This window comes from Penicillium mononematosum (genome assembly GCF_028829835.1).
Source record: "Penicillium mononematosum strain IBT 11891 chromosome Unknown utg000001l:1.0-4488741.0:1.0-4491989.0, whole genome shotgun sequence".
NCBI classification, from domain to species: domain Eukaryota; kingdom Fungi; phylum Ascomycota; class Eurotiomycetes; order Eurotiales; family Aspergillaceae; genus Penicillium; species Penicillium mononematosum.
In genome coordinates this window covers 1,833,193-1,844,889 of record NW_026643271.1, presented here as the reverse complement: position 1 = coordinate 1,844,889, position 11,697 = coordinate 1,833,193, and the positions used below count along the sequence as shown (strand labels likewise).

Genomic DNA, 11,697 nt, shown 5'->3' with positions numbered 1-11,697 from the left:
GTTCAGATGAGAGTCAACATTAAACTTCTTATTCCCGACGGCCAATATTTCTCTGCTTGATTGATATGTATGAAGCTAAGGAGCCCTTTGAATTTCCTGGTTGTTTCGTAATGATTGTTCCGCGACAACTGTCTCACTTCGAACCGAACACACTTCCTTACTACGGAGTATAAAACCCTAAATTTCCTAGTTGTTTCGTAATGATCCTTCCACGACTCCTGTTTCACTTCGAACCGAACGCGCTTTCCTTACTACGGAGTATAAAACCGCCAAGATATTATAATAATGGAAGCTCCTCCTGAAACCACGGACAAATGACTTCGAACCGAACGCTCTTCTTTACTATAAAAACCCTTAATTGCCAGTTCATAATGTACTATACCACGCACAAATCGTTCACATCAAGAGAGTCGTACAGATGAAAATCCAATTCAATCAGCTGCTAGGGCTCGCTCCTTGGGGGTTACTCTGCCTCTGGACACAGGTTGTCGAGGCATGCCCAACCTCTCCCGGTTCGCTTTCGATACCTAATCTTAAAGCTGGATTTCCACTCCAAAGCCATCCCTCTCGTTCTCTTAACTCACGCGCCGCCGGAAATGGTGCCTGCAAACTCAAGCCGACTTCAGTGGATCTCAGCGAGGGTATCGGTGCTACAGACCAGACTTTTGCCCCAAGCACTGGCACCCTCAACGCCTATATGATTTTCGTTGACTTCCCTGATGCACCGGCCTCAGAGGCCACCGAGGAATTACACCAGCTCTTCATCCCCGGTGCACCAGACTGGTACACCAGTTCCTCCTTTGGCCAACTTAGTCTCAACGTCAACGCCGACACATCCCGCTTCTATCGCATGCCCAGAGAATCCACCGCCTACCCCTACGACCGGGGGATTACCTCAGAGCAGCTAGCAGAGTACATCCAAGACGCGCTGAACTCCGTCGGCACGGCCATCAACTTCGCCGGCACCGATGTTCTCTATATCGTTCCGACCAAGGCAGCAAGTCACATCTCGTTCTCGCCTACCTACATGAGCCCAATTACGGCAGGGGATGGAACTATTATCGGTAAGACTGTCACCTTCGGCCAAGACGCTCCTAACTCATGGGGCTTCCTGGTGGTGAACCACGAGACTGGACACGCAATGGGTTTACCGGATCTGTATCCGAGCTCGGGTACTGGCGACAGCACCACCATGTACGTTGGCGGGCATGACGTTATGGGCTTGATTACCGGCGCCCTTCCGGATTACTTTGCGTGGCACAAGTGGAAACTGGGATGGTTTTCCGATGACCAGTTCGATTGCGTGGATGGTGCTGGATCGACAACTCACACCATTACCCCTGTCGGAACGAAGGAGGGCGTCAAGGGAGTCGTTGTGAAGCGGGATGAGACTACTGCTATTGTCGCTGAGGTGAGAACCCAGAATGGCGCGGATAGCAGTGCTTGCAGTACGGGAGTCCTTGTCTATACGGTATCAACATCCACGGCTTCGGGCCAAGGCCCTATTCGCGTCCATGATGCGACCCCAAGTTCTGGGGGGTGTGGTGGGGACGAACTCAATGATGCCCATTTCACATTCGAGGCTGGCCGGGAAACTTTTGTTTCGGAAGATGGAGTCACAATTACGGTGGTTGGACAGCAGGGAGATGAATATACCGTTACAGTCGAGGTGGCGTGAGTGGAGTATATCGTCGGAGTGGATTCTATTTACGTCCTCGAAACCCATGTGTCTTCAAGTTAATTCGTGTAAGTACATATTTGTCAGGGCAATAGATGCAGATACAGACCTAAGGCCAGGTGCTAAGCTAGAAACCAAATCACATTGAATAAACATTTATTTACTGGCGGAGTTAAGTATTCATCATGAGCTCGTGGAGGGAAAAAAAACATATAACTATTCAAGTCAATTCATGCTGAAGACTTAACAAATTTATTTCTCAAAACACAAGCTGATAGGTACTTCTCCCTGTGGAGACCTGGCCAATTTGCTGTCATTCCGCGGCGCTTCGCGCGGCATCAGATCTATTTGTGATCCCAAGGCAATATAGAACCTTTGCCAGCTTCTTCTAGAAGCAGGCCATTAGTTTATTGTACTAATATGGTGTATGATTAGCCGATTCGATATATATCCTGAGTATGTCCTTATGTGCATACATAGGGGGTGGTGCTGGTACTCCGTACGCTTAGCACCGTTTTCGCTCTCGGCCAGAGTAATCTAATTGATTCTACATATGATCTACATGTCAGCACCGAACCTTGAAACGGACGATCATGTCTTAATTTTCTCACTGCAGCAGGGGATTCTTGACGGCAATGACCTTTTGGCCGAGTCTATCACCTACATACGGAGTGACCCTATAGCACTTGAGTACGTAGGCAATTTGTTTTCATGTACCATATGGATCTGATGAAGGGGAAGAAAACACTGGACCAAAAGTAACACGCTACAGTAGGCGTATGTACAACATGCTTGCTCTCCAATCATTCCTTCTATTCCTTCTAGTTCCTTAAATTGTTGCCGCAATTTATAAAATATCTCAATTCACTGCATGTTGCTTTGGTTTCTTGTAGTTGGTGGGACATATTTTTGGTCGATGTAACCTGGAGGAGGCGATGCTCAAACACATCATGTGCAAAGTAGTAAACCGAGGTCGCCAGCAATGGTAGATTACGAATATATCGATTTTGCTTGAAGCCTCCGGGTACCAAATGAGTATAGGGCATGGTAATCTCATCTGATAGGGACGGAGATATACCAAAGGGCTCCACCGCTAGAGCCACAGAAACTCTATCCGTGAGCTTAGAAGGAACAAGCTAGTCTTGGAAAACTCAGGTAAGACATAATTGCCCTCGACGGAAAGAAACTATGTAGATTATAATGAAGTGAGGATGTTGCACATGAGATTTGGACGATCACCACATGCTGAAATTCCCCGTTGGGCTAGTATATAAATTGGTACCTCTAGTGACATGTATCTCCATACTAAAATATAGTATACCTAAGTACTGCAAAGTACCCCAGTCACGGGTAGGGCATCTCCCGGTCCACGTGTTTCAGCTTCAAGCAAGAGCGACGGACCAATCAGCGGGACCAAAACACTCACGAGCACAACGTTCGCAAGGGTTAACCCAAATGCTTTACAGTCAGGTCGGCATTTAAAAATGGACTGGTTCCCCCTCTACGCATTCTATATGCTCACAGGTGTCACGGATTAGTCAAGCTGTGATCTCGTCTACTCATTCACTGGTGTGATGGCGGCGTTCTCCAAACAAAATCGTGGGGAGGAAGAGGGTCTTCTCGGAGAGAAACAAGAGCGAGGCTGGAAACAGCAACGCCAGCAATCTTCCCGAAGATGGACAGCATTGACCATCATGTCCCTGCTGGGCACTTTCGCCCTGGTTGTGTACTTCGCGAAGGAAACCCAGTGCAACCCTCCCACACGTTCCACAACCCAGCCTGACCTACCTGTGACTTCCCCCGTGGACATGTCAAAGAGATCTGACTGCAATACTGTCGATGGCGGTTACCAATGCAATTCCGAGCTCTCACACAAGTGGGGCCATTATTCGCCCTATTTCTCTCTTTCCGAAGAATCATCCATCTCGGATGAGGTACCTCATGATTGTCAGATCACCTTTGCTCAAGTGATCTCCCGTCATGGTGCTCGATTCCCGTCCGCGAAGAAGAGCAAAGTATATGCCAAGCTCATTGAAAATATCCAAGCGAACGCGACTGCATACAAGGGCAACACGAAGTTCCTCCGCTCATACAAGTACATCATGGGCGGTGATGATTTGGTACCCTTCGGAGTGAACCAGATGGTGGACTCGGGGACGAAATTCTACCAGCGTTACGAGGCGTTGGCGAAGAAAGCTGTGCCCTTCATTCGGTCATCTGACTCAGGGCGGGTTGTGGCTTCAGGTGCGAATTTTATCAAGGGATTCCAGAAGGCGAAGTTGGATGACAAAAATGCCAATCACCGTCAACCAAGCCCCAAAACCAATGTCATCATCTCAGAGGAGTCTGGCACCAACAACACTCTGAACCACAGCGAAACCTGTCCTAAATTCGAAGACAATGAACTGGGCGACAAGGTCGAAGAAAAATACATGAAAATCTTTGTGCCGCCCATCCGAGCTCGTCTCGAGGCCGATCTCCCTGGCGTTAAACTTGAAGATATCGATGTTGTCAGTCTGATGGACATCTGTCCTTTCGAGACAGTGTCTTCAAGTGACGATGCAGCCGAGCTATCTCCATTCTGCGACCTCTTCACCCCGACCGAATGGAGCCAATACGACTACCTCCAGTCGTTGAGCAAGTACTACGGTTATGGCGCCGGCAATCCTCTCGGCCCGACCCAGGGTGTCGGTTTCGTAAACGAACTGATCGCCCGACTCACTCGCCACCCAGTGAAGGACCACACAAGCACAAACCGTACGCTCGATGCCCCCGGCGCTGCGACATTCCCCCTCAACTACACCATGTACGCCGACTTCACGCATGACAACGGAATGATTCCGTTCTTCTTTGCTTTGGGCTTATACAACGGCACCGCTCCACTCTCGCTCACCCACGTCCAGTCTCCTAGCCAAACAGACGGGTTCTCTTCGGCCTGGACGGTCCCTTTCGGTGCTCGGGCTTATGTCGAGATGATGCAATGTCGTCGGGAGCCTGAGCCGCTTGTGCGAGTCCTCGTTAATGACCGTGTCATTCCGCTGCACGGTTGCCCGGTGGATAAACTTGGCCGTTGTCGCCGTCGTGATTTCGTGAAAGGGCTTACTTTTGCACGCTCTGGCGGCGACTGGGCCAAGTGTTATAAATAGGGGGGGCTTGAAAATAATAGTGCAGAGTTGGTCCTCTTTCAGCACATTCGTGTTTGACGATACCCTAAAGATTGCGTCCCTTACATACACATCCATATTTTTTAGTCAATATTAATGCGGTATATGTTACCATGAAAGCCGTCCCAGAACAATATAATTGTACCCAAATATATATTCGAGGGGCTCTAACACGTGCAAGTCATAATAAGGTAATTCAAACAGCCCCCAACTCCAAAAAAGTATCCAAAAAAGTAGTCATCATGTTTTAGACACCTCTCTGCCTCTCCTTTTTACATACTCCAATGTGAGTGACCATTCCTTTTAACGCGATGCGGAGCAGAAAGAACCCACGCCTCCCAAAGAGGCATCTGCTCACGCAAGACATGCACACCGTCATCCCCTAGATCCTCACTAGACAAAGCACGCAGTCTCTCGAGTGACGTCTGTCTCAGCGGCAATCGCCTACCCGCTACCAAAGCAGGGAGGCCATCGGACGCGAGCGGGGTCGTAGTCGGCGACTGAACAGCCGAGGACGTACCAGCCGCAACAGTAAGAGAAGACGGCACAGGGCCAGCAGGGTAATCATCAAAAACCTCCACACCGTTTGAGACAGAAGCAGAATCAAAATGTGCAGCATAGTCAATGTCCTTCAGAACCAGCCGCTCCAGCTGCTCCATTTCCTCACGCAGGACAACCAGGACATCGCGCCACAAACCGCCAGGCCGGAGGTAGACGCCGAGTAGGCGGAAATCGCGTAGCTGGGCACTATGGCGACGTGCTAGTGCGACGATCTCATCTGCGCTCAGGCGCCAGCCTTGAATACTGAGTTTGCGGAGGGTTTTCCAGCGGATGTGGTGGAAGAGTAGCTCGAGGTCGAGGTCTAGGGGTGTTTTGCTGAGGAAGCCGATGTGGATGGCGATGAGGTTTTTGGCCGCGATGAAGAAGTGGTGGAAGACGCCTGAAAGGTCGGCCATGGTCGTAGTAATGTCGGTTGCTGAGTGGAAGTTTATGTCGAGGCTTGTGAGGCGTCCGCCCATGGCGGCGAGGGTTGTTGACGGGGCATGGAGGAGCTGCAATGTTGCTTCGGGGCTGATCTGGGGCCCTGTGAAGCGGATGGAGCTGCATTTTGAATCGAGGAGTGCGATGCTGAGATTTGTTACGGCGCGCGAGCAGGAGGTTTCCCAGTCGAAGCGGATGCTTGCGGTGCTGGTGCTGGTCACCAGTGAGTGGTCGCGTATAAAGTCGATGAGGTATTCGTCTGCTTCGTCTTGGAGTCTTAGGAGTTTTATTTCCTGTAGGGCTGAGAATGATGCGATTGCACGGCGGAGGCGGGTTCGGTCATTGTTGGTTTCAGTTAGATTGGTTTGTTCACGCAGTCGGCGGCTGTGCAGTTGGGATATTTCGGGATTCTCTGACCCCAATGTTCGCAGTGTCCGGGCCCAACCTGTATTTTGCTCTTAGTCAATTTGCTCGCTTGTATATGGGAGATTGAAGAGCTGGTACCGCTTCCTTGATAAAAGGGTCGCACCATGTACGTGATGGTCTTCACATAGTAGGCCAGCTGCATGTCTACCAGTTCATCTAGTCGCCGGAAACCGTGCTCAGAGAAGCGCAGAGTAAATCGGTTAAACTTGTAAGGGGTGCCGATTCGCATGAAGCGCTTGCAGACGAGTCGAAATTGATCCAGATCGGACACTTCGACATGTTGGTCGCCAGGCCTGGAAGTATGCCCGTTTCCATTGAATCTGCCGTTTAGGGCTCGAGGTGCGGGTTCGAGGAGAAGGACAATATCTCGCTCAGTAGCTCGTCAGCGAGATCATAAATGTGACGTGGCTGGGCCATGATCGGCGCGCGCAGCCGAAGCATCGGCTGCTTGATGAAGTAGCAGCAACATGGAAATATGGAGGAATTGAGGGAAAGTCGACGTTCTTGACTTGTCCCCAAGACCGGAGAGACAAGTCACGGAGGGAATTAGGGAGGAGGGGAAACGAGAAATAAAAATTTTAAAAAAATTAACTAAAATTGATATCCAATACTCGACTCGTCGCCGTTCTCCTGCAGACACTAGTAGGACAGTTGACTTGTCTCACCATGCATGGCGAGAGCTCTCGCCCTAACGATTGATTTCGCGACCGGGGACGATCGTCTAGTGCCTGGTTTAGCGCCCTCTGCACTGACAAGCCGGACTTTCTGACCCGATCCGGTTGATTTCATTGGCGACGGTGCCACACAGGAATCACATGATTGATTGACCCTGCGGCCAGCCAGCGCGCGAACTTGCAGAAAAGGCCATTGGATGAGTGTGAGTAGTGTTGGAGAGGGGGACTAATGCAGACCCCGCCGGCAAGTCGTCACATCATGCAGGGTGATGGACCATGCGTGTGGGTTATGTGCCTGCCCAAAAGGATTGGGGGTTAATGACCGAAATCAAGACAAACTAATGTATGTACATGTGTTTCAGAGATTATCTACTAGCTGTCGGATCTTCCATATCATTACGTGCCGTGTGCATGCAACCTATCAGACCTTCGCAAGATGGGCTCGGCGCCGTCTGACATCTGTGCTGCTGATTTTGGTCTCAAAGCCCTCAATGTCAGTGACTGTGGCAGCCTCCCCAGACTGGAGTACGTCCACCTCGAATACGGCAAGGCCTTTCCATCCCTTCTTCACCCGCTCTTCGTTGACGGCCGCCCCTCCTGAGTGCGTCTCCTTCGAAACAACAATTGCTCCAAGGTTCTCCTCGGTAATCGTTGGCCCAAATGGATCGGAGATCTCCACAAATTCAAACGCCAGGTTGGGCTGGGTCCTTACGACGACAATCTTGCCATTGGGACCTGGCGTAAAGGCACGTTCAATCTGCGGTGATCTCTTTTCAGGCGAGAAATCCATAATGGCCGTTAGGAAAGCTGCAGTACTCTGCCAACGCTCCTCCCAACTCTCAAGAAATTCGGCATATTTTTTATTGACCAACAGCGCATCCCCGGTCACTCCGATAGTCAGGCGGCCCTCCTGCCCCCGGTCCCGCGGTTCCAGAACCAATGCAACTGCTGTGAGCAGAAGTTTGTGACCAACATGAAGGTGATCAAATGTGCCACCAACAACCACAGAATAATGTGGAATGGATGGATGTTGGTCGTCAGGAATTAGCAGGCGGCCAGAGATCGTCCAGTCAGGCTCGCTTGTGATGGCTTGCATGCTTGCCGCCCTGCCGTCCCGACCCTGGCTGCCGACACTGTTGGTGAAGGAATTAGCCAAAGTTTGGCCTGTTGTGTTGGACAAATAGAAAACATAATCCCAACAGCGCCCCGAATTAGCTAGTGATTGGATGTCCAGAATGGGCCCAAAGCGAGAACTACCAGAGGCCTGGATGGCCGAGATGTTCTCATTTGCATCGATAAATACCACCCGGGTGTCAATGCCACCTGGAGAGTCTAATTCAATGTTATGTGTTGCACAGACAGCACCAACCAGGGTATAGACGCTGGTCAGGTAATGTTGGAGTTGTGCAAACACTTTGGCCCGAGGTTGGCAGCTCGGGGAAAGAAGATCTGGAATGGCCAGAGCAATATCCAGCACAGCTGTAAGGTTGGATCCGCTCAAGGCATTTGAGAGCTTAGTGTAGACGTCCACCAAGGATGGCTGGAAGGCATCTTTAACTTGGGGAAAAGAAAAGGCTGGAGGCGGGGGAAGTAGTAGTAAAGCCGAGGGTGAATTGATGTGATCGGAAGCCATGGTGTGAAGAATATATAATTACAGCAACGAGCACTGGGGTTAACATTCAAGTCAAGAGATGTAAGATCAACAAAGAAACCAAGAAACCTGAGAAATCACATAGAGATCACAGAAACAAAAGAACCACAATTCCCTGAAGAAGTGATCGGATCCATCCCCATCGCAGGCTGGGGTACCCGGCTGAGTCAGCTATTCTCGTGGGATGACACCGCCCTCTGTCCTCGACTCTACAACTCTCTGATCGAGATGAGGATGCCATTGAGAGCCAAGTGACCTGATAAGCTGGAATGATATCTGGCTGACACGGTCCTCTGGTTGGAGCTCCTTCAAAGCCCCGCTATGTCCCCGATTTGGTGCATCCCCCAACCTCCTTCACTGGTCTCGATCGAGAAACAGTGGAGCTCATCCTCCCAACTACGATCCATCGCACCATCCCCTGCCTAGACGGCGCTCTTGCTCTCCAGCATAGTCCGCATCATGTCGAATCCCGCCTCCTACGACTCTCACCGGCGCTCAGCTGTGTTCAGTCGCCAGCCGGAGGAGCTTCACATTCCATCAACCGGGCCAATCAACCCGAACCTGTCCCGCCAATCCTCCTCGCACGACTATCCCACCACATCGGACGCAGGTGCCCGACTCCCCTCGATCAACGTACAACAGAGCTCTCAGTACGGCGGCGACGGGAACACTAGCAGCAGTGCCCTTCCCGGAGCCTTGCAGCCAGGGAACCAGAACCGTCCGGCTGCAGTATCAATAAATACCGCCCCATCAGTCGTCCCTACCATGCCGCAGTCATCGTCGCAGTCCAACCACCGAGCCAGCATGATCAATTCGCATGGACATTCACGATCTAGCCCCGCCGGGTTCGACCAATCCATGTACAAACAACATGCTGCGCCTGATGGCTCCAAATATCCCTCCTCCCCTGGAGCATTTTCGCCTCACACCCCGCAAGGTTCCAAGTATTCTCCTCTTGGCCTCGCCGATATCAGGCCCTCCGGTGAACACTTGTTGAGCGAGGCACTTATGAACCCCGGAATGTCATCAATGTCTTACAATAACGGAGACAACCAGGTGCCGACCAACAGCAATTACGTGGCCCCATGGCCTATATACGCGGTGGATTGGTGCAAATGGCCCATCACAGGCAACTCGGGCTTTGGTGGAAAGCTAGCCATGGGAAGCTATTTAGAAGACAGTCACAACTATGTATGTGCATCCACCCTATGGATGAATATGTTTGTGCTAACCAGTTAATAGATTCAAATCCTCGATACACACTGGACGCAACCAGATCCCGACACACCAGATGCGGCCGCAGGGGAGATCAAACTCGACTATGTGAAAACAGCCGAGGCAACACATTCTTACCCTGTTACCCGCATCCTCTGGGAGCCTCCCTCATCTCAGAAGCAATCGACTGATTTGCTGGCCACGTCAGGAGACCATCTTCGCTTATGGTCACTGCCAAATTCTCAGCCTCTCCAAAGCTCGAACTCGATCACTCGTCCCATGAACCAGCGAGAGCCCGCCACCTCCAAACTGTCCCCGTTGGCTTTGCTGTCTAACTCAAAATCCCCCGAGCACACTGCGCCTATTACCTCTCTTGACTGGAACACAATTTCTCCAAGTCTGATCATTACTTCGAGCATTGACACAACTTGCACCATCTGGGACATTCCCACATTGACAGCGAAGACGCAACTGATTGCCCACGACAAGGAGGTGTATGACGTTCGCTTCTGCGCCAACAGTGTCGATGTCTTTGTAAGCTGTGGTGCTGACGGCAGTGTGCGAATGTTCGATCTGCGAAGCCTTGAGCATAGCACAATCATTTACGAGCCGACGGATAAGAACGAGAAGCGTAAGTGTCTGCCAAACTATAATTACGTGCTCTGAATCCTGACAATATCTTCAGCAGTCATGAGCCCAGGAGCTCCTGGGAGCTCCAGCCCCCCGGTCAATCACAGACCGGCCTCTACCCTCCGCCTTTGTTGAGGATCGCAGGTATGGATGGCATACCAAAACATGGAGTATAATTACGAGCTAACGCAATTTCCCAGCATCCCCACATGATGCCCACCTCCTGGCAACATTCTCACAGGACTCCAGTGTTGTCCGCGTTCTCGACGTCCGACAACCAGGCCAGGCCCTATTGGAACTGAAGGGCCATTCAGCTGCCTTGAACTGCGTAGAGTGGTCTCCAAGCCGTCGCGGCATCCTCGCATCCGGTGGCGATGATAGCATGGTTCTCCTCTGGGACCTCATCAACCAGCACAACGCCGCACCAGTTGCTTCCCCTCCCTCCAACACCCCAGGAGCGCCGCCTTCTACAACCTCGGAGCGTGGCCCAGCCGGCGTCTGGCAGAGTGAATACGAAGTGTCCAACATCAGCTGGTCCCCACAAGGCGGGCCTAACCACACCGGCCAGCCACGGGAATGGCTGGGAGTGTGCGGTGGACGAGGACTAACGGGTGTTGCTTTATGAGCCAACCAGAAAATTAGGTCTTGATTTCCCTACTTCCGTCTCTTCTTTTCCCTGGAGCTTTCCGACAACCCTGGCTCTTGCATTAGATGGTCCAATCTCTGATATTTGTTTCTGTTTGCCGCGATCTATTGCTTCGCGTGCCCACAGCATCTCCTGTTTTATTTTGCTTTGTTTGTGTGCTTCGCCAGTACTGTCGGCCTTTCTGTGTCTGATCCGGTACGCTATTTGCATAGGTCCAGCGAGAACCCGGCGATCTTCATGGACTGCTCTTGTGTCTATTGATTGGCCGTACTTCTGACTTGTTTGGTACGAGTGAATGAATGAACGAACTACACATTGGATATGTACCACTTGCTATTAGCTGAGAATGGCCTTAGGCCATCTATCCTACTTGAATTATCTTACTCCAAGCTTATAGTAACCATCTTGGAACAACTAAGTTAAGGTCAACTGCACTGTGACCATTCGCTGCATGAATAGAAAGCGCGTATAAGTTGGTGGTTATTAAATGTTTTGCTCCATTTTGTATGGTATATTTACCTACTTTCATTTTCTGTTGAAGGAGAGGTAGGACGTGATAGTCTTAGGATAGTCTTAGTTCGATCACAGGTCTAAGTAACAGGAGCATGGAGACCAACGGTCTAATACAATAA

General features: G+C 50.9%; 5 protein-coding genes across 5 annotated transcripts; 3 read left to right on the top strand and 2 right to left on the bottom strand.

Annotated features, from left to right (window-relative positions):
* Positions 1–418: 418 nt before the first annotated feature.
* Positions 419–1,678, top strand: N7519_000659 (M6 family metalloprotease domain-containing protein; the record flags this gene model as incomplete). Its single annotated transcript, XM_057287437.1, has 1 exon — positions 419–1,678. The coding sequence occupies one exon, from the start codon at positions 419–421 to the stop codon at positions 1,676–1,678; it is 1,260 nt and encodes a 419-aa protein (XP_057153520.1).
* A 1,574-nt stretch (positions 1,679–3,252) lies between these two features.
* N7519_000658 (histidine phosphatase family protein) lies at positions 3,253–4,824 on the top strand (the record flags this gene model as incomplete). Its single annotated transcript, XM_057287436.1, has 1 exon — positions 3,253–4,824. One exon carries the CDS (start codon positions 3,253–3,255, stop codon positions 4,822–4,824), a length of 1,572 nt encoding a protein of 523 aa, XP_057153519.1.
* A 290-nt stretch (positions 4,825–5,114) lies between these two features.
* On the bottom strand, positions 5,115–6,478 carry N7519_000657 (F-box domain protein; the record flags this gene model as incomplete). The annotated part of the gene is made up of 2 exons (XM_057287435.1): positions 5,115–6,268; positions 6,328–6,478. 2 exons carry the CDS (start codon positions 6,476–6,478, stop codon positions 5,115–5,117), a joined length of 1,305 nt encoding a protein of 434 aa, XP_057153518.1.
* An 866-nt stretch (positions 6,479–7,344) lies between these two features.
* N7519_000656 (putative pantetheine-phosphate adenylyltransferase) lies at positions 7,345–8,556 on the bottom strand (the record flags this gene model as incomplete). The annotated part of the gene is made up of 1 exon (XM_057287434.1): positions 7,345–8,556. One exon carries the CDS (start codon positions 8,554–8,556, stop codon positions 7,345–7,347), a length of 1,212 nt encoding a protein of 403 aa, XP_057153517.1.
* A 477-nt stretch (positions 8,557–9,033) lies between these two features.
* On the top strand, positions 9,034–11,044 carry N7519_000655 (uncharacterized protein; the record flags this gene model as incomplete). Its single annotated transcript, XM_057287433.1, has 4 exons — positions 9,034–9,765; positions 9,817–10,424; positions 10,475–10,563; positions 10,620–11,044. 4 exons carry the CDS (start codon positions 9,034–9,036, stop codon positions 11,042–11,044), a joined length of 1,854 nt encoding a protein of 617 aa, XP_057153516.1.
* Positions 11,045–11,697: the final 653 nt, after the last annotated feature.